Below are 26,137 nucleotides of genomic sequence, written 5' to 3'. Positions count from 1 at the left end.
TAGTTTTATAGTCAATGTTAACTTACTGTACTAGTACTCAGTGTTGGGAAGGTTACTTTGGAAATGTAATAGGTTACAGATTACAAGTTACCCTGTTTAAAATGTAATAGTAGTGTAAACCTAAACCGATGAAAAAATCTGATTTTTTTTTCAGCTAAATTACTACTGTAACATTACAACAGATAATAATGATGGCCTTTATATAGTATTTTGAGTGATGACTGATGAGCAACGTGCTGTTGCTTGATTAAATAAATAAAAAAACAAAGACAAAAAAGCATCTTTACAGATGAAACTGACCTGAAACCCTGAACAGTAGTTCTGCTTCTCTGCTCCAGCTGTGCGCTTCCACACTCCACTCTATTCTCTCTCTCTCGCATTGATTACTCGGAGTCTGATCCAGACTGAACCGTTTGGCGGAGGCGCGGAGAGCGCGCGAGTCATGGCCAACACTTCATGACTTATTAGAGATTTAATTATCAAATGGCGGATTCACAAATGATCGCTTTAGTACATTCGGCAGGCAATTATACAATAATGATATTAAATAGTGGGGCAAAATCGGCTGCAAGGCCACCGGGAATTGTCCCGGTTCTCCCGGTGTCCAGTCCGCGCCTGATTTCCACAGACAGGCAGAATGTGCAAGTCATATATTGCATTTTTGGGGCTTAATATTCACAGACACTAGTCCATGTCATGTTTTGATTCAAGTGTAGGCTACTGACCTACTTTTGATTTAGTCATCCAAAATGTGGCATATTCCGTCCGCGTTAGGCATTCCGTTTTTATGAATGACTGTATTTCCGCATCCCGGAAATTATTAGGGCGGTATGTCTCAGAATAGTCAGTGCAATTTGGGAAATAAATCAGTTAAATCTGTATGTGGATCTGTGTAAATATTCAAATGTAATCCCCTTTGTAATCGTTAAAAATTTCATAAGTAACTGTAATTTAACTACTCATTTTTTCGTAGTAACTGTAACTAATTACAATAATTTTGTAATTAAATTACGTAACGCCGTTACATGTAACTAGTTACTCCCCAACACTGCTAGTACTGTAACTCAGTCCAGCATCAGCAACTTAATATCTATATCTATTAAGAAGAGCAGAGGCCCATTCTTTTCCCCTGCTAGGAGCTCCCCTGTGCCGTACCAAATGCTTTAAGACACACGTGGGAAACAGGGATGTGTTTTTTAATGGCCCAGGACGATATTTATGCCTTTCATCCAGCTCGCTGGTTACAGCCATGGCATGCTCCAAAAACCCTTTAATGTCGATTTGCAGCTGGATATTTCTTCCTTTTCGCTTCTCTTCTGCATCCAGTGGAATTCAGCCAGTCTACCACGCCTCAGTTCTTTTTTTCTCTGTTATCAGTTCAGATGATGCATTGGGATTTAAATTCATTCCTTTCTGTTTTAATTTAATCTGCTATACCTCACCTAATGTTCACAGACTTTATTACAATTAGAGAAGACAACAAGCTGAGGATTGGAAGCGTATGTTTATGAATGCTCATTTATAAAAGTCATTTAATTATTGGGAAAGACTTAACAATAGCTCTTTGTTGAACTGTTAAACTGACTGCTATATAAGAGTTATAACTTTCAAAAACTGTTTGTGCGCTTGGGAGTAGTACATTTAATTAGTACACTTCATTAGAAGTAGAATTAGCCAATAAAATAATAATAAACTGGAAAATGCCATGTGTCACATACTCTGTGAATGCATTTGCTCTATTTAACTTTTCACACTAACATGAAATATTTTAAACCAGTATACTGTAGGTCTTTCACATTATTCACGGCATTCATTTAATTTTGGTATTAGTGTACATTCTGCATCAACGTGCCACATTTTTATGTTTCTTGGCAAAAGTATAATGTTAGTATAATGATTACTTGTTTTTATTTGTTTGTTTGTTTGCTTGTTTGTTTAATGGTAATTATCAATAATTCTCTTCTTTGGATGTTGAACATTTAACTAGTGTGCCAGTGGAGTGATAAGACAGGTGGCTCAAAATTATATGTTAAAAAAGAGCATTAGCAGGCATGTTGCAGTCTTTTTGATTTTCTTTTAATACTCTTTAAGACTCCTTTTTTTTTATTAAGGTTTTGTTTTATTTTTTTTTTAGCATTTTCACTATCACATACCCACATAATCTGACATTTGAAGTGCATTTTTATGTTTTATAGAGGTTTTCTTGACGTCGTGAGTATTTTCACTGGTGACAAGAATACGTTGTACTGTTTACTTATGTCTCTTTTCACTAATTAAATGGCGCTGTTACTCATTGCTTATCTTAGGCACAGTGTTAATGCTTTTTATCTGTTAAAAATCTCCAGTAGGGATGGCACTGGAGGGTTACACCATAGTGAACTTCATCAATGGACCTTATTCATGAAACATGATTGTATTCAAATTATCGAACTGTATGTGATTGGATACATGCAAATGAATTTACATTCATTTGCGTAGTTACAGAATTACATAATTCATTCTGCTCATGTTTCATGAATAAGGCCCAGTTCTGATCAATGAATTTAATCTGTGTTTTTGTAACATAAAATGCTTTGAATGCTTTGAAAACACCTGTCAAATGTTACAGCAGTTAGATAAATAACTTGCTCTTTAAATGTCATGTAAAGAAATCTAATCAAACTATGCCTTTTGACATTACTGATTTGATTATTTAAATGGATGAGAAGGTCAAAGAAATTAAAGTTTTAAAATATTTGAATTACAAAAGGGTTTTGTAGTTCACCAGTCACCCATCATGCTAATGGTATAGACAACTGGATTAAGCATGATTCTTAACATGTTGTATTGTAATGTATCCTGCGATGCATCTTCCTTTTAGACAGTCACCCCAAAAAGTATTTGAACACTTAAAAATGTAGCCACACTTAAAAACCTATGAACCTTGTAGCATTATTTAACAAAACATCAAACCAAGTGGTGTTTAAATAAATAGGCTACATAAAAATAGTTTTTTTTTATTTTCATTTTTCATTTTTCAAGCAAGCGAAAAAAGAAAAGATGAAAAAATAAAAAAAGAGATAGAAATGTGTTTGATTTAAAATCCAAAATCAGTAGATATATTGTTCAAAATTATGCCCAATAAAAATTAAAAATATAATAATTTTGGTTTGGTATTTTATCTATTAAGTTTTTTTCGTGTTTTTTTTTTTTTTTGGATATCAGCTATTCAAAGTGTGTTCAAATGTGTTTTGAGGACTCTGAATACTGTGAAGGGCTTTGAATTCAAGTCTTTCTTTCTAACATGTATCCATCTCTCTCCCAGTACAATACTGAATACACAGATTATAATGAGTTCTATGACTACACAGAAGAAGTGACTGCCACTGAAAATCCCACTGACAATGTTGGTACTGAGAAGGTAAACAACTCTTGCTCTGTATGGCCCAGGTGCCTGTCAATCACTGGGGGGTTTTCTTCAGCTCCACCCACTTCCACGCTTTGTGGTCTCTGACTTATTACAGCTCTCACACTCCACTGTTCTGTTGCTCTCAGTAACTTTACCTTGCTCTCTCCTCATGTGGCAATTACTTTTATTCAATTACAGTGTCTAAATGTAACTTTTAGCTAGATCTGCAGATTTTGAGAAAATCTATGCAGTTTTTCATGTTGTTCATCAAAAAATAATTCCACTGTCATAGAGACTAAATAAATGTAGCAGTTCTTTCTTTCTTTCTTTCTTTCTTTCTTTCTCTCTTTTTTTGGCATTTTAGACAAACTGTGACAACAAATCAATTTATTCCATATCAATTTTTGATGATAAATGTTACACTGATTTATTTATTATTATTTTTATTTTGTAGACAGTTTTCTTTCTTTCAGTGATTTTAAACTGTTGTTATGTTAAAGTTTGTAATAAAGTTACTGTGCAGCTGTTACTTACTTGCCAAATCCTACTTTTACTTGCATTTGAACTGCTTGTATTTAAAATGTTAAAATAAGAAGTTATGAATAAGCAGTTGTTTTAAAATGAACAATAAATGACCATTCACATCTCAAGATTAGATACATTTATTCTTCATTCTGATTGATGTGAATCTGTTGTGTGATTTTTACTCATAGCCCAACACTGTTGAAACTGGAGACTACTATGTTGAGCAGGACTATGGCCCTGAAGCCCCTTCTGTTTCCGTTCCAGCCAATGAGGTAAAGATCTGCATGCTCCTACATTTAATTTTCCATGGTCAATTTTAAGTTGGATTCTATTCAAATAGCCTTCTTTCGACCAATTAAATCAGTTTTTTCTAACTTTAGAAAATTATTATTTTGCATCTTATTTTCTGATTGCTATATTTTAGATCATGTTATTACTAAGCTATAAGAGAAAATTATAAATGTATCCATATTTGAGGTGCCAACTCTACTCGAGGTGGTTCATAGTGGTTTGTCTTTACTGAGTGGTTGTACCTCAGTCTGATTTGTATGGGTAAAAGTCAAATAAAACCCCCCTTTCCATTTAACAGTTTACACTCAGCTGAAACAACTAAATCGTTGCATTTTCCCTGTTTATGTTATTTCAAAAGTTTGTTCTAAGACATCACACAAAGTCTAAATGAGAAACATTCAGCTTTAACTAGAACAGTATGTCTTGCATTTAATGTTGGCCAAATGTCTGCTTCAAATGATACACCTAAATTGGCTGACATGGCCTCATAAAGCACTCCTGGTAAATTATACAAAGGCTGGGATTAACTAGATAATTTTTAAATGCTTTTGTTCACTGCATTAAAGGCCCCTGGGTGAGGAAAGCTGTCAGACTTATTAAAAAAAATAGCCAAAATAGTTTTCCAGTAAAAGAAAAGGAAGAAAAAAGAAAAAAAGTGAGATGAGACATGCAAGGTTGTTGTGGTTTGTCATTTTATTAACCAAACAGATTAAGATTTGTGGACGATCATTTTATGATAAGCTTTAGTTTCTGGTAAAGCAATGGTAAAACAATTGAATGTTATTAGTTTTTCACATAAAGTTGCCTCAAAAAGTATTTGAACACTTTTTGACACTTTCAATATATACTAATATACTTGTATACACACACACACACACACACACACAAACACATTATTAATAGGTATTAATATGTATATATTAATAGGTGACTGAATAGAAGTACACACTGTCATGCCTAAAATGATCCCATTTAAAATGATGCTTTGCTAGTGCAATTGTAATTTCACCTGTAGAACCTCATTAAATGAGTTCATTAGTTTAATTAGGTGTCTGCATTGACTAACCTCCCCGTTACCTTCATTCTCTGACCTCCTGCCTCCCCGGGTTGGCCAGAATCCATTGCCAAACGAAGAAATAGTAGACGACTACATTACAGGGATAGAAGAAGTTGGAGTGGATCCCACTGTTGCCACCAGTGAGAATGTGGACATTGTTGAGTCTGAAAGTACTGATGGAGAAGAGAAACAGTACTTTAAGGAATACGACATTAATGAATCTGATGCTAAAGAGTTAGACCCCAGCATTTATGACGATTCATTCTACGACTACAATACTAATGGAGCAAATCCCACTGGATCGACCTACGATAGCGAGTTTGGACCGGGCCGACCTGCTGAAACACAGGTCACGGAGAGCATTGTGAGTTGACTTCTCCATTTTTATGTTGGAAACAAGTCAATTGTGTTGCAAGACATTGTCAAGGATGTTTTTTTTTTTTTTTTGTGTAATTCTAATGCTCATAATTACTAGGAATAATGTGCTGATGTTACTAATGTAATGTCTGTTTACCTTACTGTGTTTCAGAATGTTTGCTGACATAGTAGCACACGAAAGTCTCTCAAATGTAGCTGTTTTGCTTGTGGTGTGTGGGAGACAGGAAATGAAATGTTAGCTGTGTGATTGCAGTGTTGATCTGTTATAGCTTGTGACTTATTTTCGCAATTCAACACAAGCACTCGTTGACACAGACAATTACACACAAGCACATACTTAACACGGTGGCTTTGTGCTCCTTTTCTTCATTCCTGGAGAGATATATCATTCTGGTCCACAAATACAAAACACACATGCACATAATAATGGACTGAACTTAATACTTAATACTACAGTTAAATGACTGTATTCATATTGTCAAATGACTTTCCCTGTGGGTCTTGTAAGTGGGCATTGATGGAGTTCACACTTCATTTCTAATCATCCTCATAGTAATCACTGAATATGTTCACCACTTAGCTTTATAGAGTCCGTATTAGGCATTAGCTGTAGTGCTTAATGTGCTGTTTTACAGTTGTTTGGTCTACAGGGGTAGTACTTCCTCTGTCATTAAATCTCAGTTTTTTTTGCTTCTGTTGTAGGTTGGTGATGGCTATGGCGGTGAGAAGGGGCAAAAGGGTGATCCTGCAGTCATTGAGCCGGTAGGTAAACTCTCTGCATGAAGCTTTTATTAGTACCAAATGAAATGCAGCTGCTAATAAATTATGGATCATATTTTTTTTCAATAGTGTGTCAGTTCAGAATGTGCCAGGCTGCTAACTTCTATATATAAATTTAAAGTTGAGAGGGTTTTTAAATGTTTATGAAAGTCTCTTATGCTCATCAAGGCTGTATTTATTTGATCAAACATACAGTAAAAACAGTAATATTGTGAAATATTATTACAATTTAAAATAACTGTTTTCTATTTTTAATATATTTTAATACTCCAGTCTTCAGTGTCACATGAGAGAAATCTAATTCTAAAATGTTGATTTGGAGCTCAAGAATACGTTCTTATCAATATCAATATCAATAATTAAGCGGTTGCTTAATATTTTGTGGAAGCTATGGAAACTTTTTTAGCTTTTTTTTTTTTTTTTTTTTTTTACAATGTAAAAGTCTTTACTATGACTTTTGACACATGTAATGCATCCTACATTTGGGAGCTGTAATATTTCAACGTGGTCCTTCCTCCCACCTAATTACTCTTTGAACAGTTATATGGCAAAGGAAAGATGGTAGCAGTCCAGGAAAAAGGATTCTTAGATTAATGCTCTCAAATGTCAATGTATTATTCATCTGAATCTGACAGCAGTTGCATTATTCACTTGAATAGTGAAATAGGCGATTGGTTCAGTTGGACTAAATGAACCACATCATTTGGGATCCTCTTTTCGTACTGATTTTCTTTTTATTTCTGTACTTCTCATACTGTGAGATTTACGGCCTGCCCAGCATGCTACAGAACTCATGTTTTTCTTTTTCTCTCCCTTTTAATTATTTTCAGGGGATGCTGGTAGAGGGACCCCCAGGACCACCAGGTCCCCCTGTGAGTATCACCTTGTACCGCACTCTTTTCACTCCATAGGAAAACATATGTTTATGGAAAATATCAGCATAGAGTTAACCCAAGTGTTTCTTTCTTTGTTACATTGCCTTGGACGTTTTGCTTGTCTTTTTTTCAGGGTCTCCCCGGCACTCCAGGTATACAAGGCTCATCGGGCCTGCATGGAGATCCTGGTGAAAGAGTAAGTTGGCATTTTCCAGAAAATCATCCCTCATCTAGGTTTCTTATCTCTTAATCCTGTTTGTTGTGTTAAGATATCTTAGATATCTATAAATATATACCAGTTATAGATAGTACTGTCAGAACTTTCGCAATCCTTTTCTCACTCTATTAGAGGAGTCAATTTTTTTGACTTCCACATAAAGACAATGCTAAAGTTTACAATAAGCCAATGACAAGCAGCATGTTTGTCAATATGTAAATGAGCAGATGTGTGTATTACAAAGTCCTCTGAGGCCATAATTAAACCAGACCTGCCTATAAGTCTTCACTCTAATAACACTTCCACTGGAACAGCAAACTTTATAACCTCTCATACACATTTAACACATCATCATTCTCCCATAGACCCTTATGTCTGGTTCTGTTGGCACCCATTTTCAGAATAGTAAATGCGCTCTGTTGATTATTGCACAGAGAAAAGCTGATCACAAATTAACAAACAGCTGGATTTTTTTACTCTTTACGGTGGTGCAGCTTGGCCTCTTCTTCTTCACCTCCCGCATAGTTAACCTTTGTAGTGCATTCTGGGAAACGGAGAGCACTCCCACCATTAATGACCTATGTCTACCAGCACAAAAGGCTTTTTGTCTGTGAGGGGAAGTGATTTCCCTCTCGTTTTGATGTCCATAAGTTCCTCCTCATAAAAGGACAAAATCTGTAACTGAAAATTCCTAATTAACAACGATGGCCACTTCCCTTGATAGCCTGACCCTTTCACACAGCACATCCTCACTAATTTATATACAGAAGCACATGTGGTGTCAGTGTATATGTTACATAGAAAGGACATTTGCCCAGCCTTAAAACACTCACACATGCACTCACACAATTACACTGTCATATGGGAACAATTTGAAGTGAGCAATCTACAAGAGGAGCGTGACATGCCTGCTAAAATCTCTTCCCAAACCTACCCTAGCAGAACTCTATTACATGTGTGCATATGTTATAGTCCTTCCAGCTTTTCTTGTGGGGTGTCAGTTTCATTACGAGCACACACACAAATAAACAGTGCAATGAAAGGAACTATAAACAACTCAAAACATGCATAAACAACTGTATAAATATAAAGCGAAATAAACCTAAGTGTATTATTATGGAATAATGATGGGCTTTAGCACATTAGCTATTTCTGATTTCGGGTCTAAGGAGCACTGTGGAAATCTCCTGCAGTTTAGGTGCAATTTGCCTCAGGATTTTTCTCAAAACAATTTAGTCAACTTTTGTTTTCGTAAACGGTTTAGGGATTTTGAGTAGGTTTTGGTGACTTCACTGACTATTTAAAACAATCCCACAGTTCTTTTTCTTTGCTCATGAGTGGATTGTTGTAGTTTAAACTTTAAAGAAACAATCTCTTTCCCTGACTTTAGTTTTCTTTTTTGTACAGCGATTTACACATTCATTTCCCACACACTTTATGGCTTATTTCCTTCAGTTCTCCCTCATTCTTTTCTCCTTCTCTCTTCTTCTCTCAGGGCCCTCCTGGTCGTCCTGGTTTGCCAGGCGCAGATGGAGCTCCAGGGCCCTCTGGCACCATTCTCATGTTGCCGGTAAGTTCATCCAACCCATAAATTTCCAGTGATTCTGATTAAGGACACGATTTTCCAGCCCGCATTCTTAGAGAAACCACCAAACTTATCTCAAAATCAGTTACAAATGGCCACTTCCTCTAACATCAGACAAATTACTATCATTGTAAACGTCCAAGTAGGTTATGAATTGTTACAGCTGCAACAAGTCCTAACCCCACCCTGTAACCCCACTGCACTCACGCTACATCAAACAGTCTACATTAACTCTAACAAACTGGCATTTTGAAGCCCAGATGCAAACCCATAATGAAAAGACTGTTACAGCCGCTTTATGTCGTAGTGACTCCAGTGGCCACTCTAAATTCCAGCATGTGGTAAATGTACTGAAATAAACTTGTGATTTCTGTGTTTGTGAATGTTTCTCTGACAGTTCCGTGCTGGTGGAGAAGCTTCAAAAGGTCCAGTGGTGACGGCACAAGAAGCTCAGGCCCAAGCCATCCTTGCCCAGGCCCAAGTGTGTACCCTTGTTCATGTTGCCCGGAATGTTTGAATGAAACAAGTGTGTTAGGTGCAGATAATGTATATTAGTAAGTTTAAATGGACTGTTAAAACAAAGACAAGTTCTCATAACACTGTATGGTACATGGAAATGTACCAGTTGCCAGTGACACTTATTTACTCTGCTGCAGTTAATGTCAGGTTTGCAAACTTTATTTATTTTTTGACCATTTGTTTTGTTGCTGCAGTTGACTATGAGGGGAGCACCTGGTCCAATGGGATTGACAGGACGTTCCGGCCCTGTGGTAAGTGTCCCACTTTTAAATGGCATAGACTATTTAATTTGAGGAAAACAATTAAAATAATTATTTTTTTAACAAAATAAATCTGTTCTGTTACTACCACATCCACTTCATACGGTGAAAACATTTTTACAAACTGTAGCATTTTTTACCCAACTTTTGCAGCTATTAGTTAGTTAGTTAGCGAGTTAGTCAGTAGTCTCAGCTTCAGACGTCATGCCCGCAGAACGCCTGATGCATACGGCACACAAAATTGGAAACACTTCAGGAGTTTCGAAGTCTTCATTGGATTGGTTAAAATATACAGTATTTCCAGGAGACATGTGTGTTGCTTTCTTTAACGTTCTGCCTGGAAACAAAGGTGCCTTGTCGCCAAACGCCCTCATGTTAAAAGAAAGCCTTGTGTTTACAACTGTGACAATGAGCGCTTATCAGGAACAACTAAGTGCTGGATTTTCAAAAGTATCTGAAATATATAAAGTTCAAGGCATAGACTAAAATACATCCAAGAGTTTTACACACTGGTCTGTTATTGTGGGAACATTTCCAAGCCCCTAAACATGACATGACACAAAACTAAAGATGATTGGTTGCTTCATTCAAAGTGGCCAAGGTTCCCAGAGCTTCTGCCATCAGTCTGAATGTCTGGCTATGCTAGACTAGTTAGTAAGTTAGTAATTGAAATGCACCAAGAAATCAAAATATATTTATTTAAAGCAAATCATATATATAAGGGCAGCGCAAAGGGTTGTGGGTTCGATTCCCAGGGAACACGTTAGGTAAAAAATTAGCCTGAATGCACTGTAAGTCACTTTGGATAAAAGCATCTGCTAAATGCATCAATTTAATTTTATTTAATATATATTTATAAAAAACATGAATTAAATAAATTGTATGAATAGGTCATGTTAGATTTTGAAAATCCTTTAATCAGTTGCTAATGTGTCTGTGACAATCAGATCTTTTATTTATTTATTTATTTAAGAGTTTTACAAACCTAAATACACTGAACAAAATTATAAACGCAACACTTTGTTTTTGCCTGCATTTTTCATGAGCTGAACTCAAAGATCTAAGACTTTTTCTATGTACACGAAAGGCTTATTTCCATCAAATATAGGTAGTTCACAAATCTGTCTAAATCTGTGTTAGTAAGCACTTCTCCTTTGCAAAGATAATCCATCCACCTCACAGGTGTGCCATATCATGATGCTGATTAGACAGCTTGATTATTGCACAGGTGTGACTTAGGCTGGCCACAGTAAAAGACCACTCTAAAATGTGCATTTTTATCACACAGCACAATGCCACATATGTTGCAAGTTTTGAGGGAGCGTGCAGTTGGGCATACTGACTGCAGGAATGTGCACCAGAGCTGTTGCCCGTGAATTGAATGTTCACATCTCTACCATAAGCCATCTCCAAAGATATTTCAGAGAATTTGGAAGTACATCTGACCGGCCTAACAAACGCAGACCACGTGTAATCACACCAGCCCAGGACCTCCACATCCAGCATCTTCACTTTCAAGATCGTCTGAGACCTGCCACCCGGACAGCTGCTGCAACAATCGGTTTGCATAACCAAAGAATTTCTGCATTAAAAAAAAATGTCAGAAACAATCTCAGGGAAGCTCATCTGCATGCTCTGGCTGACTGACTGCAATTTGTCATTGTAACTGACTTGAATGCTCACATTCGATGGCATCTTGCACTTTGGAGAGGTGTTCTCTTCACGAATGAATCCCGGTTTTCACTGTACAGGGCAGATGACCGCGTGTGTGGCGTCGTGTGGGTAAGCGGTTTAGTGATGTCAACGTTGTGGATCGAGTGGCTATGGTGGCAGTGGGAATATAATATTGAGTACACAATTCCTGGAAGCTGAAAACATCCCAGTTAATGCATGGTCAGCATACTCACTGGACATGTCCCCAATTGAGCATGTTTGGGGTGCTCTGGATTGGCGTATGCAACAGCGTGTTCCAGTTCCTGCCAATATCCAGCAACTTTGCACAGCCTTTGTAGAGGAGTGGAACATTATTCCACAGGCCACAATCAACAACCTGATCATGTGAAGGAGATGTGTTGCACTGCATGAGGCAAATGGTGCTCACACCAGATACTGACTGGTTTTCAGACCCCCCGGAGCCTCCAATACAGTGAAACTTTAGAGTGGTCTTTTATTGTGGCCAGCCTAAGGAACTCCTGTGCAATAATCATGCTGTCTAATCAGCATCTTGATATGCCACACCTGTGAGGTGGATGGATTATCTCGGCAAAGGAGAAGTGCTCACTAACACAGATTTAGACAGATTTGTGAACAATATTTGAGAAATAGGTCTTTTGTGTACCAAGGAAAAGTCTTAGATCTTTGAGTTCAGCTCATGAAAAATGGGGGCAAAAACAAAAGTGTTGTTTATAATTTTGTTCGGTATATATTGCACACAGTGAAAATAAAGTTCAAGAAAAAGTTTAAATTAATTAAAAAAATATTGTTTACATTTTATTTATTTTATGTAGATGAGGGGCACAGAAAATAAACATGATCTAAAATCCATTTGAATGCTAAATTTACCTTCGTGAATGTCGCTTTTTTTTTTCTCGTGTCTTCCTTTTTTCTTTCTCCAGTTGACAATCACTAATAAGAACATGTGTTACTTTCATCTTACTATGATTTATGTCGAGAAAATTAACAGTTATTTTTTTGCTGATGTGCTTTCAGGCTGTCTGCAGTTTATTTTCATGGGTACCTTCTCAGATTTCTTTTGTCATTTTTCTTTTTCTGTGTTTCATCCTCTTGAGATGAATCATATAAGAATGCCACTAGAATTTCTCTCATTCCTTTCCACAGCTGCCTCCAAAATCAAATGCCCTTTAATAGCAATGGCAGATGAATTTGTATGGGTATTCCGCGTGTGACCCAAACACAGCTCCACGCATATGATATTGGTGTTTAGAGAGGTGTGTGAGACGTAAAACTCATCTGTGCATGTGTGTTTCAGGGTGGTCCTGGTGCATCTGGTGCTAAAGGGGAAAGTGGAGATCCTGGCCCACAGGTGACTATGTCTCTTAACAACCTGATTTAACATCTTTAATCCTAATTGTAATCTTAATCTATAGAGCAATGATATGAGTATCATGGTTTTCATAAAAAGCAGCACAATTTATTTTTTCAACATTGATAATAGTAAGAAATATTTATTGAGCTGCAAATCAGCATTTTAGACTGGTTTCTGAAGGATCCATGTGACAGAATGAGGGTGTTGCATCAGAAAGTCTCGGAGCCCATAATAACAGCCACCAAAACTTTAACATTGTCATAACAATTAGCGTGCTGCTTTTCATGGTATAGCTCATATGAAAATGTATGTTAAATATGCACAAAAAAAAAAAAAAACTTTTCCGCAGTTAAATTGCACTTTCTAATGTAAAAAAACACTTGCGCTTCTACACTGGAGCAGGGAGAGTCTCAGTCAGCTGATGCTGAGGAAGATGTATTAGGCTCGAAGTGTTTATATAAAAAGTAACAATTTGACAATTACTTTTACTTAATTTTCAACACTGCTTTTCGCTTGTCATTTAGCGGTAAAAATTCATTACAGAATGTTGTGTGTTTTTAAGGGACCAAGAGGACTTCAGGGTCCTACTGGACCTCTTGGAAAACCAGGAAAAAGGGTAAGAATAGGAAAAATCTGCTCATGTGGTAGTTGGTAGTGTTTGATTGTGGCATTACTCTGAAAAAGCAAAAAAGGTGGCATACATTATACACTGCTGCTGAAGTACATCGGCAAAGTGAAGCTGAAAGGCTCTACGCAAGAAGCCCACTGTTCGTTCTCCAACCACGCAATAGATTTTCCATTAAACTGTCTGTGCCTGTTAACCTTGACCTTAATTTACCTGTTTCAGCTTTACTGAATGACATATGTCTGTTGGATTCTCATACACATCTGCCAGTTTTAGTGACAAACGTTTCTCAGATTCTCCTTTGACACAGTTTATTCACAGTTTCGCAATAAATTAGTCAAATTGCCACAATAACTCAATCCCCAAATGTGCTGTAGACTCAACACGCCTAATTTTGGTTGTGTGTATTCTCTTGCTTCACGTCATTTCCTGTCTCACACTGATTCTGCAGTTGTTTAAATACAACATAACACATAACATCAGGCTGATGATGCGACTTGGTTTTACAGGGCCGAAATGGAGCTGATGGAGCCAGAGGAATTCCTGGAGAATCAGGAGGCAAGGTAAAATCACCTCTGACACAGAAACTCCGCTTTCACACAGTTAGCACTGCTTGAAGTTTCAGAACTGCTTCTTTTGTATTGAAAGCTGGGAGTGGGGAGTTGTTTTTGTGTTTTGATGATATACTTAATTACATGATAAACAAAAACATTGGTCTGATAATTTACAGTTTAGGCCTACATAATAGCAATAAGTGGATATTTTATCCACAGAAATAATAAAAGAAGGCCAGATGTATCGTTAATATATATATATATATATATATATATATATATATATATATATATATATATATATGTATGTGTATGTGTGTGTGTGTGTGTGTGTGTGTGTGTATATACAGTATATATATATATATATATATATATATATATATATATATTTATATGTGTGTGTGCATTATACATTAATTTGAAAATGTATCGTATAAATATATTTATGCTAAATACTATTTGTGATTACAAACTATAGGTCCAATTAAGTGTGCACACGCGTATACACACACAAACTATGCAGTTCATTTGTTAGATTTTTTTTAATAAATGCACACCTCTAGTTTTAAGGAAAATGCATTGGACAGAAATAAGTAAAACTGAATGTATGAAATGCATTAACCTGTTACCTGTCACACACATTTTTGAATATAGACTTGAAAGTGCATGATCCAAACCTACATTTTTATAATTCATGACTGAAAACATTTTGTAACATGATTTTGATGTACCATTTTCATGGTAATGCAATGTTTGATTTTTAAAATGGGTTTCAAAGGATGAATTTTGAGATTTTAGTTTTCAAGTGATATATAATTTCTGATGATTTGTAAAGTGTGATAGAGGAAAAAGGCAACAAAGAAGACTTTTTTTGACAAAGGACAGAACTCCTGTTATCTATTATTTAAAATATCTATTTAGGAGTCTTAGACCTTTCCAACTATATGTAGTTTGTCATGATTAGATTAGAATTTAATTGTAATATAGTGAAGTAAACGTAGGCATCCCGTATACGGTTAACAGGTTAAAAACTTTACAGAATTATGCACTTATGTTTGAAGTTTCTCATTGTTTTGATTGCTGTCTTACAGGGAGACAGAGGATTTGATGGACTTCCTGGTCTTCCTGGTGAGAAGGGACACAGGGTAAATGCTGCTGAGCTATTCTTAGAAAGCTCATACTTAGTTTCTCATCATTGTTGTAATACTTGAAGAACAGAATACAGAATACAAGAATACAGAATTGTTCTAGACAACAGAACGCAAGCCTGACCACCACCCATGTGAAAAATGTATTTTTAATGCTCAATTATCAAACTTCCAGCTTGTCTCAAACAGCACTTTGTGATTATGGGAACAATTCTTGGCTGGTTTAATTTCATTCCTTAGCAATGTCAATGTCAATGTCACCTTTATTTATATAGCGCTTTAAACAAAATGCATTGCGTCGAAGCAACTGAACAACATTCATTAGGAAAACAGTGTCAATAATGCAAAAATGATAGTTAAAGGCAGTTCATCATTGGATTCAGTTATGTCATCTCTGTTCAGTTAAATAGTGTCTGTGCATTTATTTGTAATCAAGTCAACGATATCGCTGTAGATGAAGTGTCCCCAACTAAGCAAGCCAGAGGCGACAGCGGCAAGGAACCGAAACTCCATCGGTGACAGAATGGAGAAAAAAACCTTGGGAGAAACCAGGCTCAGTTGGGGGGCCAGTTCTCCTCTGACCAGACGAAACCAGTAGTTCAATTCCAGGCTGCAGCAAAGTCAGATTAGCAGCAGTTTTCCTAGAGAAATTTATTTTTGCCTTATTGCCGTATTGCCTTAACTCTATTTGAAAAGCTTCTTTTTGGCTCCTGTCAAGACCGAGTGCATTTTTATAATGTCTGCCGCTGTACGTTTTGTTTAGCATGCTGACAGTCATAATGGCAGGAGAAGTTGACCTCATTGTAGTGACACTGTTGTTTGGCGTGCTTGCGTTCCTCTGCCAAATCAGCAGAGTGTGGCTTGCTTGGCCTGGGCTAGAATAGTGAAAGAGGCCTGCAGATCACAGGGAGCTGTGTATATTTCCAGCCAAAGTGCTGTCCTCCTAAACCTGCCCTGGGTAATTACAGGCCCGCTATGTTATAGCATCTTCTTATAGGGATGCAGTCTTATAAATAGTGGTCATGGGCCCTAACAATGCATGGAGCCAAAAGCAGACAGAGACCGTAATAATACATGTACTCTTTTTCTCCCTCTGTCATTTAATCTCTTTCGTTTACTTTTTCTTTTAGGGTGAGGCAGGTCCCGTTGGCTCACCAGGCCCTCCAGGAGAGGATGGACCAAGGGTGCGTTTGACCAAGTGACATTCATTTCTTATTTTGATGTATATGTACTTGCATAGGTGTGTGCAGACATGTTGGCAAGTGTGTTTGTGCTCTTGTCTGCAGGGTGAGGATGGTGAGATTGGACAGAGAGGAATGCAAGGAGAAAGTGTAAGCATCTCCATTAACATTTTGTATCCCTTTGTCATATTTTCCCTTAAAATTATTTTAATATTTTATATGAACTATTCAAAGCTTAGTAGACATGTTGTTTGAAGCATTAGTCCTCTTTTGCATCACAGTGTAGACATAGACTTATGAAATATGACTGTTTTCCAATATAATGAAATAGCTTCTGTTTGGGGTCAGTTTGACCCTGGCAAAAGATACCAAAAAAAAAAAAAAAAAAAAAACCTTAGATATGCTAACATTCAAAAGTTTGTGGTCAGTTTGACCTTGGCAAAAGATAAAAAAAAAAAAAAAAAATTCCTAGATATGCTAACATTCAAAAGTTTGGGGTCAGTTAGATAAAAAAAAACAGTAGGGACACATTCAATTGACATCAAGTGGCATTAATATTTATAGATTTATTTTAGTTATTTTTATTTTATGAGAAAGAATCCTAAAATAAATTAAAAAAAAAACCTTTATAACAGTTTCCATTAAAATGTTTTAAACATGAATTATGATTTTTTTTTTTATGTTTTCGAGCACCAAATCAGCATACTAGAATGATTTCTGGAGAATCATGTGACACTTAAGATTGGAGAAATGGCTACTCAAAATTCAGTTTGGCCATCATGGCGATAAATGATATACTGTTAATTAGAAAAATCCAAAAAACATTTTCAAATCCAAATGAGTGTTGCCATTTTTATAATTGACACACTTTTTTCAGATTTTTGGTTGCATCTCCTCTTCTGTTGGTAGAGCACCTCTTTATCAGCAGTTTTAATAAAATACATTTAAAAATATTTACATATATTTTGATTTGGAATAGTATTTCACAACATTACCTCAAGCCTCTGAGACCCCAACAAACACAAGCAGTGTAAACTTTTCATGTAAGGTCTGAATTATTGAGTTAGAATTTTGTGAATGATCTAATTAGGAAAAGTGTATAAACTTTATAGTTCAATGTTAAAGGCCATGTTGCAGGTTAACCACCACTTTCGATTAATGGGTACATAAATCACTCAAGATATGTATATAATTTTTAAAATGTCTCAAAATGGTCTTAAAGACCAGTTTTTTTTTACGTTTTTGCTAATAACGTTTTTTTTTACGCAACTCTGTGATGACATCATGTTGGGGAGAAGTGGAGGAAAGGTAGCCTCAGCCTAGTATGATGCCGCGTTCCAGGCAACCCTTAACCCGTGTTTTTCCAACCTTAAACCCGTGACTTCCCACCCGTGAACTCATACTAGATCTATGTACTCCGAGTTCTGATATCACACAGCACGTGAAACAACGATGGCAGCCCCTATTAATAATACTGCCTACGGATGCAGTGTTTATGAAAGTGGTACACGTTTAAAAAACGATTTTAGGTCAATGTAACGTTGCAATAAAATAAATAATCTAGCTACAATTCCTTGCGCTCAGAAAGTTTGGCATAACTTGCCTGGAATGGTACGAAGCCGTTAGTCGTGGTATGAAATAGTGATTACGAGCTCAAAAACCTGCCTGGAACGCAGCATCAGAACTATAGCGACTGACTGGGATGAGGAAGAGGTGGCAAGAGCCAACATGTATGATGGCCTGCAGCCGTATAATTTCGAACCTGCCAGACATTAGAGGGCAAATGAGGAATTGCCAAGAACTGATGGCCGTCAAAACCAATTAAATGCATGGTCCGAGGAGAATGAGTGGAGAGTTGGTGAAGTGTCCTGGTGAGTTGCTATCATTTAGCAACGCAGCAGCAGTGCACAATAACGACACATATATTTTTTACTGTCATTGAATAGCACCGAGTGAAAAATCAATGTTTTCTTTATATCTAGTGGCAGTGATCATGACGTTAGTTCAGATAAGTACCGGTAACCTTTGTCATAGTGTCGTAGTACTGGTAAACTTTGTCTTTGTCATCTAGAAATAGAAGGCATCATGCTAGCTATATGGACGTTTCTAAGCGTTTATCTCTTCCTTCGGTGAAAATGTTGTTGCAAACGTAGCCGCGTTTCTGTTGCTGTGTTTGGCAGGTGCTTGTGTGTGCGGTGCCGTCCCATGGTAGTGCGTTTTGGTCGCTGTTGGTCGATATCTGTCTGTCTGTCTGTCTATCTATATATCTAGTCTATCTATATATATATCTATGTATTTATCTATAATCTGCGCTATCTGAATACTCTCGTCTACTACTCGTCTCTCTCTAGTCACTCTCAATGCTCTCAAGGCGGGCTTTGGTAAATTCTCTCCCCAACGTGACGTAATGCAATGCATTGTGGGGGAAAGGAGACCGCTATAAGATAGTATCTACTTTTTCGTATTATATTCCGTTTTGTGATGCCCAACAACATAAAATACAGTGGATAACAGTTTAAATCTGTCACAGTGTCTGGTTTGTGTTCCCTGGGTAACCACTAGATGTCCTCCTTCCCCACGGTGTCTGTCACTTCCTGAACTACATTCCCCACGATCCCTGTCTCCTCATTGCACTCAGCTGTCCCTGGTCATTAATCATTGCACTCAGCCAATTCCCCATTAGCATTGTCATTTCCCTGTGTATATATACCCTGTCTGTTTTAGTATGTGTTACGGAGTCCTTGTATTTATCACACCACTCCTGAGTTCTGTTCTTGCCAGTTTGTTTTGTCTATTTTATGTTGGATTGCCATTTTGGTTTTGACCCCTGCCTGGATTGGATTTATGTTACGGTTTTCCCTTAATAAACTTACTGCAAGTGGATCTACCTGTCCTCTGTTCTTGTGTGGGGATCGTGACAACATGTTTATTACCAACAAGCAAATTGCACGAATTTGTTGAAAAATTAACCCTGCAACACGGCCTTTAAGCATGTTTTTGGGCCTTGGGGCTCTCAGGACAGAATGTGAGGGTTATTAACTTCACTTGCCTAAAACTCTTCATACCTCAGCCTGGTCTTTCCACCTCAAATCTCAGTATTTGTTGCTCATTGATCATTGAGGTAATGTCACTGTACAGGAAAGTCAAGTCACCTTTATTTATATATAGTGCTTTTAACAATACAGATTGTGAAAAAGCAACTGAACAGCATTAAATAGAGAAATAGTGTGTCAATAATGCAAAAAGGCAGTTCATCATTGAATTCAGTAATGTCATCATCCAGCTCAGTTCAGTTTAAATAGTATCTGTGCAATCAAGTCAACGATATCGCTGGAAAATGAGGGTCCCTAACTAAACAAGCCAGTGACAACAACAGCAAGGAAACCACCATTGGCCAAAACTCCATTGGTGACAGAACGGGAGAAACCAGCAGTACAATTCCAGGCTGCAGCAAAGTCAGATTGTGCAGAAGAATCATCTGTTTCCTGTGGTCTGGTCCCAGTGGCCGTCTAGGAGACATGGTCTTGACTGTGTATCTGTCACAAGGGCACATCTAGTTGTCTTGGTCTCCGCTGACAATCAGGGCTATAGAGGGCCTCTCTAGGTGCTGATCCACCATCTGGACTGGATACGTACTGGTTCTGGGTGACTGCAGTGACCATCTGATCTGGATACAGACTGGATCTGGTGGTTATGGTGACCTCGTAATAAAAAATATTAGCAGTAATATTAATAGAATAGAGTAATATTAGCATAGATGCCATTCTTCTAACAATGTAGCAAGTACATTGTGTGTTATGGGAAGTGTTCCTGGTTCCGGTTTTCCAATTTAATGCAGCCTAAAAATCATTTAACGGATTTAAGTATTAACAAATGTGTTTGTGTGTTATGTTTAAGCATATGTTATCAAATTGCCAGAGTTTTGAGAATGCAGTGGATGTGGATGACTATAGTTTAATTAGAGCTCTTTCAAATACTGAGGTGCTAAACCATTCAGGGCTTTATAAGTAATAAGCAAGATTTTAAAATCTATACGATGTTTGATAGGGAGCCAGTGCAGTGTTGACAGGACGGGCTAATATGGTCATACTTCCTGGTTCCAGTAAGCTCAGCTCTAGCTGCTGCATTTTGGACTAACTGGAGTTTGTTTATTAATCAAGTCTTAGACGGTGTTCTTGGTTATTAAATGCAGAGTTGTTAGGTCCTATAAGTAATACCTTAGTTTTTTTCAGAATTTAGCAGCAAGAAATTGCTCCCCATACAGGTTTTTATATCGACTATGCATTCCACTCATTTTTTAAATTGGAAAGGAGCGCAGTAGTTCCCTATCGAGCGTTCACTCTACATTGCGAGAATCTCCCCTTCTCCAATCTCTTGAAGTCTTAATGCCAGTTCAATAAACTTGCCAAATGATGCTCATCTATTAGTATGCTAATACTGATAGGCTTGACAGGCAGTATAAATGTGGTGAGAGCATCAATTGCATCAGATTCTTCTCCTTCAAACTGCCATCGTCAAAAATGCACCAGAAGATACTACAACTTCTTCACCTCATCTGATGGCACCTTCTGTCAAATTTGGGCTGCATCACCTGCTTGTGTTTGGCCCACACTGAGGCTACGTTATCTAAGTGTGACTGCATGCTCTGCGCTGACTTGCCGGCATGTGTTTTGAGAACTTGGAGGAGCAACACTTTTGGCCTTATGGGGATGAGGCCCACTGCTGCCAGCGAGCAGCTGGTGGGCCCTCCCCTCCCCGAATCCTTTTGGCTGACAAGAACCTTCGCCCTGAGCAACCCAAACTGGGCAGAGGAAACTGCCAAGAGTTGGTTCGATACCTGGTACTTCCAGTCGAGCTGCTGCCGGGCTGCTTCGATTTGTTGGTCTTTGTTGTGTAGACCTCTATTTACACATCTTAACCCTCTGGAGTCGATCCCCGCGTTATGAGGCAATTTCTCTTAATTATTTGTTCATGTTTTTGCAGTACACACTCTAAAGTGGAAACTGTTCATCATTTGCAAATGTTTATACATGTTTACTAATCATCAATACCTTTATGAACAGTCACCTCAATGGCAAAATGTGTCCCAAAAGACCTGAATTTATCATATTTAAACATCTTTACTGATAATTTATTAATTATTTGTTCATGTTTTTTCAGTAGCCATCTAAAGTTGAAGCTATTCATTATTTGTAAATGTCATTGCTTATCATTTAGTATATTTATGGGCGTTGGAATTTTAGCTAATGTAACAAGGGTTGTGTAATGAGTGGCTGATTAAGTTTAGCTAAATGCTTGCTAAGGACATAACAGATTGTAATAAAAAAAAAAAAAAACTTGTTTATCAAAACAAAATAATATAAACATAATGAACCGTGTTCCCTTACTATAATCAAACTGACCCCTGTATACTGTTGACCCCTTAACCAAGCCTTAAACCTACTCATACCACCAAACCAAACCCATCCCTAACCTTACCTGCATTGTACCTCAATAGCAGCTGACGTGTTGTACATTAACACAAGTTTTTAATCATTTTATAACATCTGTAAAAATCATTTGTAGATTCTCAACAAGTGCTTGATCATATGAAATTGAAAGTTAATGACATTTGTAAGCATTTTAACTTACAGGAAATAATGATTTGTTTGAACATTATCTAATGTTTAATAAGTTTATTAGCAAACATTAACAAGCACATTATCTCACATTTCTAACTCTTTGAATATATATTAACTAATTGTCCATTAAGCATTAAATAATGTTTAATGATTTATTAATAAAAGTTCTTATAAAGTGTTAACTATTGTTGGATATAATGCAACATTTACTTTCAGCCCACAGCCCTCAATGAAGTTTGTTTTTTGCTCTTCATAGTAGAACAATACATTAATATTGTACTAATATTGTGTAACTCAAAATAATACACATATGTAAAAGGGCTTCTTGCTCCATATCTCTGTCCACCAAGGGGACTTTTGGCCTGAAGACCACTTGTTTTCAGTATAACTGAAATATATGTCTCTTTTATTGATTACCAGGGTCCAAGAGGACTGCTGGGCCCCAGAGGTTCTCCTGGTACCTCTGGACAGCGTGTATGTACCATAAACACCACACTTGTTTAATTACAACTGTCCAAATAGCATGAAACTCACAGTTAGACACCTCTGTTTTAAACACATGCAGGGTCTTACTGGATTGGATGGACCACCTGGCCCTAAAGGAAATATGGTAAGGATTTTTTCCTCCCCTGCTTTAATAGTGTGCCTCTCATCTCTAGGCCCCATGAAGGGGTTTCCTGGTTAACTGACAACTTCTGACCACTCTGAAATATATTTGTTATCCCGAGCAAAGGTCACATCTGAATGAGGCTTTTAGATAAGAGAAACAGTGGGCCTGGCAGGAGAGAGTTAATGTCACTGTTACTGTGGCAGCAGGGGGTGAGCTTTGACTGGGAAGTGCTGAAATGAAGAAGGTATGAAGTCTGCCAGTAAATATGCAAGACCGGATTCACGCAGCCATTCAGTACAATGTTTTCACCATGATTTGGTAGGTCCAGATTGACTTAGATTAAAAATTAAAATAATGTAAATAAGAGAGAGCAGCAAATTTGAATTAACTATTAAACAGTCATAACAGTGACTCAACAGACTGTGTTGTCATTAATTTTAAGAGTAAGTATTTCTGTTGTATCACATAGATTACAGTTATGCATCCGTATATATACATGTGTTGTCAAACTTTGTAGCTAGCAAATCAACTAATTTGGGTTTATTAAATGACAGATGTAGCACTGGAGATAATTTCAATAAAATAAAAACAAATACATTTTATATGATCATCATTTATCAGCTCCATTTACTGCAACCTCCCTATTTACAATATGCAGTTTATGAAATTTTACCCCTCTCTATGTCTCCTACTATGTGTGCCAGTGGTTTAACGCTGCTATATTATATTTTATAACAGTAGGCTGTGCAATTGAGGAAGGAAGGCCAATGGAAAAAGATGGATTTGTAAATTTCACATGTCTGTTGTTTAACATGTAGAGTATTTTTGGAGTTTTAGGTACCGGGACTGTTTTTCGTATCTTTATAAAATGCCATAGGCTCCCTGGAGCAGTTAAGTGTAGGAATAATAACAGTGTTGTGTACTGAAGTGTTGTTGTTGTTTTTTTTTGTTTTTCTTTTTAATGGTACTAACAGGGTCCTCAAGGAGAGCCTGGACCACCTGGACAACAGGGTAACCCCGGTCCACATGTAGGTATCAGTCTATTGATCAATCTTTTGTCAGTCTGCTCTCTCTCTCTTTCTCTCTCTCTCTCTGACTCTCTCTTAGACGACATGATTGTATTTTTTTTCTTATCAAGAATCTTTCAGTTCCCATTTTTCATTACTTGATCTATTAGCTTCGAAGTAATCTACAGTGGTATACACCAGTGAACTCCTAAAAGTTGACAACAATATTTTGTAGATATACTGTTTGTACACTACTGTTCAAAAAGGTTGATGTATTTAAAGAAATTAATACTTTTAACACATTAAATAGTAAATTATTATACAAATTCAGTAAATTAAATGTATAAAGTAAAAAGTTTTTATTTCAAAGAAATGCTGTTCTTTTCAACTTTCTAAACCTCAAAACAAATCCAGCAAAAAAAAAAAAGTATCACGGTTTACAAAACTATTATGCAGCACAACCGTTTTCAACAATGATAATAAATGTTTCTTGAGCGGCAAATCAGCATATTAGAATGATTTCTAAAGGGTCATGGAACACTGAAAACTTGAGTAATGACTGCTGAAAATTCAGCATTGCATTACAGGAATAAATTACATTTGAAAACATATTCAAATGGAAAATAGTACTTTTAAATTATAAAAATATTTCACAATATACTGTTTTAGTGTATTTTTTCATCAAATAAATGCAGCCTTGCAACAGTAGTGTAAATGGATCAGGTAGCTTTGTTTCATATGGATTACATAATCAGATAATATTTAAAAGTAGATACAAGTTTTCTATTGACATATTTCTCATGTCTCTGTGTCAAATATTCACTGAGTTTGTGACGTGAAGAAAGTTGCTCACGGAGACCTAGACGGCAGAAAGTGCACGCTGTTTGTTTTGTTATTTTGCAAAAGCACAATGTTTTGTTGTTATTGTCAGTGTGCACAAATAAAAGAAGGTTTTAGTCTTATCTGTATCTGAGTATTTAAGGTTTCTATGTAAATCAACAAGATATAATACAGCCAGACAGAGTGGTGTGTGAGACGAGAATATATAGTCCAAGACAATGAGCAACAGCTGTGCTTGTGATTGAGAGACAGGTGTGCAGAGTGAGGGTAAATGAGTCCGGGAGCAAGGGAGAAACACAGGTGGAACAACTAAACAGTAATGAGGTGACAAGTTGGGCGGGGTCAGAAAAGGACAGGAGAGAGCACATGGCACCAAACAAACACAACACTCACAGAAGACAGAGACAGAAAGACAGAAGACTGTGACAGTTGCAAGACTACTGATTTCTGATTTCTACTGAAATACTTGTTACTCGACTACTCGTGGTTCATGCTATTGTAAATGAAAACACTTTTTTTTTTATCAATAAACGCTTGTTAATGTATAGCCTTATGCAACAATTACATATGTAAATTTTAAAAACTTTATTGTTATGACATTACATATATATATTTTCATCTAACAGCCAGTTATTGTATTTGTAACAATCACAACATTTTTCGTATATCTGCATTCGGATACAACGTTGTACAGTTATACAGTGATAAGACTTATGACATTTTATCTTTTTTTGTTTTCGTAGTTATCACTGAACAAGTATGACGTGTTAAACTAAAATAATTATTAATTTCTAAAATAATATTTATCATGCAAGCAGAGAGATGTCATGACAAACGTTTAGTGATCATTTGAACACGACTGAATCAATTCAATGCACACATTTTCATTACGCAAAACTCTTTAAGCGAGTCTATAATGTTTAGTGAACTTCACTAAACAAATGTGTATGTGCCGTGCAAACCAGCAAAAGATAAAGATGCAAACATGTAGGACAAGTAGAAAATTTATCTGTATCTAAGCTGATTATTAGCCTACTCTTGAGAGAGAACTGATTTGGTTTTTGAGAGACTGAGACGCGCAGCGCGGCTGTTTGGTTGGTGAGTGCGCTGTTCTTATTCCATTCATTCGTTTCATATCGTAGCCTAAGCTTTAAATCATTGCCTTTTAAATATATACAAATAATATAACGTGTATGATGTATTATTATTGGTGAATAATAATACAAAGCTCTGATTTTTGAGAGAAGCACGCAGAGGCAACAGCAATGCGGTGTTTGATTTACGCTCTTTTCATTCATAAAGTTTACATTCATTCACTTCACACTCATGACTTTAGAGGTCTGTGTATAATATTGCGCTGATCCCCTGGCTCACCTGTTATCTAGCAAACTCCGGACTGTGCAAGCTTCAGCCGAGTATTCAAGCAGAATTATTCCTTGTCTGTTATTCGTAAGGTATTCGGCTTCAGGCACAACCCTAATTATTACATTACATATTTTATTTTAACATGCAACATAGATAAGGTCATAGAATGTAACAGCTCAACGCAATATTGTAATCCTAAAATTCACGTCTTACTTGCAAACACTTTGTATGAATTATGGTCAGAGGTGGGTAGAGTACCCAAAAA

The 26,137-nt window shown here is 36.8% G+C and overlaps 1 protein-coding gene across 1 annotated transcript in view; it reads left to right on the top strand.

Moving 5' to 3' along the window:
- Positions 1 to 26,137, top strand: part of LOC132155079 (collagen alpha-1(XI) chain-like) — a 109,522-nt gene that overhangs the window by 40,100 nt on the left and 43,285 nt on the right. Inside the window, exons 6-23 of the mRNA XM_059563860.1 lie at positions 3,305 to 3,400; positions 4,102 to 4,185; positions 5,320 to 5,625; positions 6,342 to 6,401; positions 7,250 to 7,291; positions 7,428 to 7,490; positions 9,007 to 9,081; positions 9,494 to 9,577; positions 9,810 to 9,866; positions 12,865 to 12,918; positions 13,484 to 13,537; positions 14,056 to 14,109; positions 15,192 to 15,245; positions 16,379 to 16,432; positions 16,535 to 16,579; positions 22,471 to 22,524; positions 22,616 to 22,660; positions 23,635 to 23,688. Coding sequence (XP_059419843.1) covers positions 3,305 to 3,400; positions 4,102 to 4,185; positions 5,320 to 5,625; positions 6,342 to 6,401; positions 7,250 to 7,291; positions 7,428 to 7,490; positions 9,007 to 9,081; positions 9,494 to 9,577; positions 9,810 to 9,866; positions 12,865 to 12,918; positions 13,484 to 13,537; positions 14,056 to 14,109; positions 15,192 to 15,245; positions 16,379 to 16,432; positions 16,535 to 16,579; positions 22,471 to 22,524; positions 22,616 to 22,660; positions 23,635 to 23,688 — 1,335 coding nt within the window. The remainder of the gene's footprint in view (positions 1 to 3,304; positions 3,401 to 4,101; positions 4,186 to 5,319; positions 5,626 to 6,341; positions 6,402 to 7,249; positions 7,292 to 7,427; positions 7,491 to 9,006; positions 9,082 to 9,493; positions 9,578 to 9,809; positions 9,867 to 12,864; positions 12,919 to 13,483; positions 13,538 to 14,055; positions 14,110 to 15,191; positions 15,246 to 16,378; positions 16,433 to 16,534; positions 16,580 to 22,470; positions 22,525 to 22,615; positions 22,661 to 23,634; positions 23,689 to 26,137) is intronic.

The sequence above is a fragment of the Carassius carassius genome, chromosome 12 (genome assembly GCF_963082965.1).
Source record: "Carassius carassius chromosome 12, fCarCar2.1, whole genome shotgun sequence".
In the NCBI taxonomy this organism is placed as follows: Eukaryota; Metazoa; Chordata; class Actinopteri; order Cypriniformes; family Cyprinidae; genus Carassius; species Carassius carassius.
This window is presented reverse-complemented; position numbering and strand designations above follow the sequence as displayed.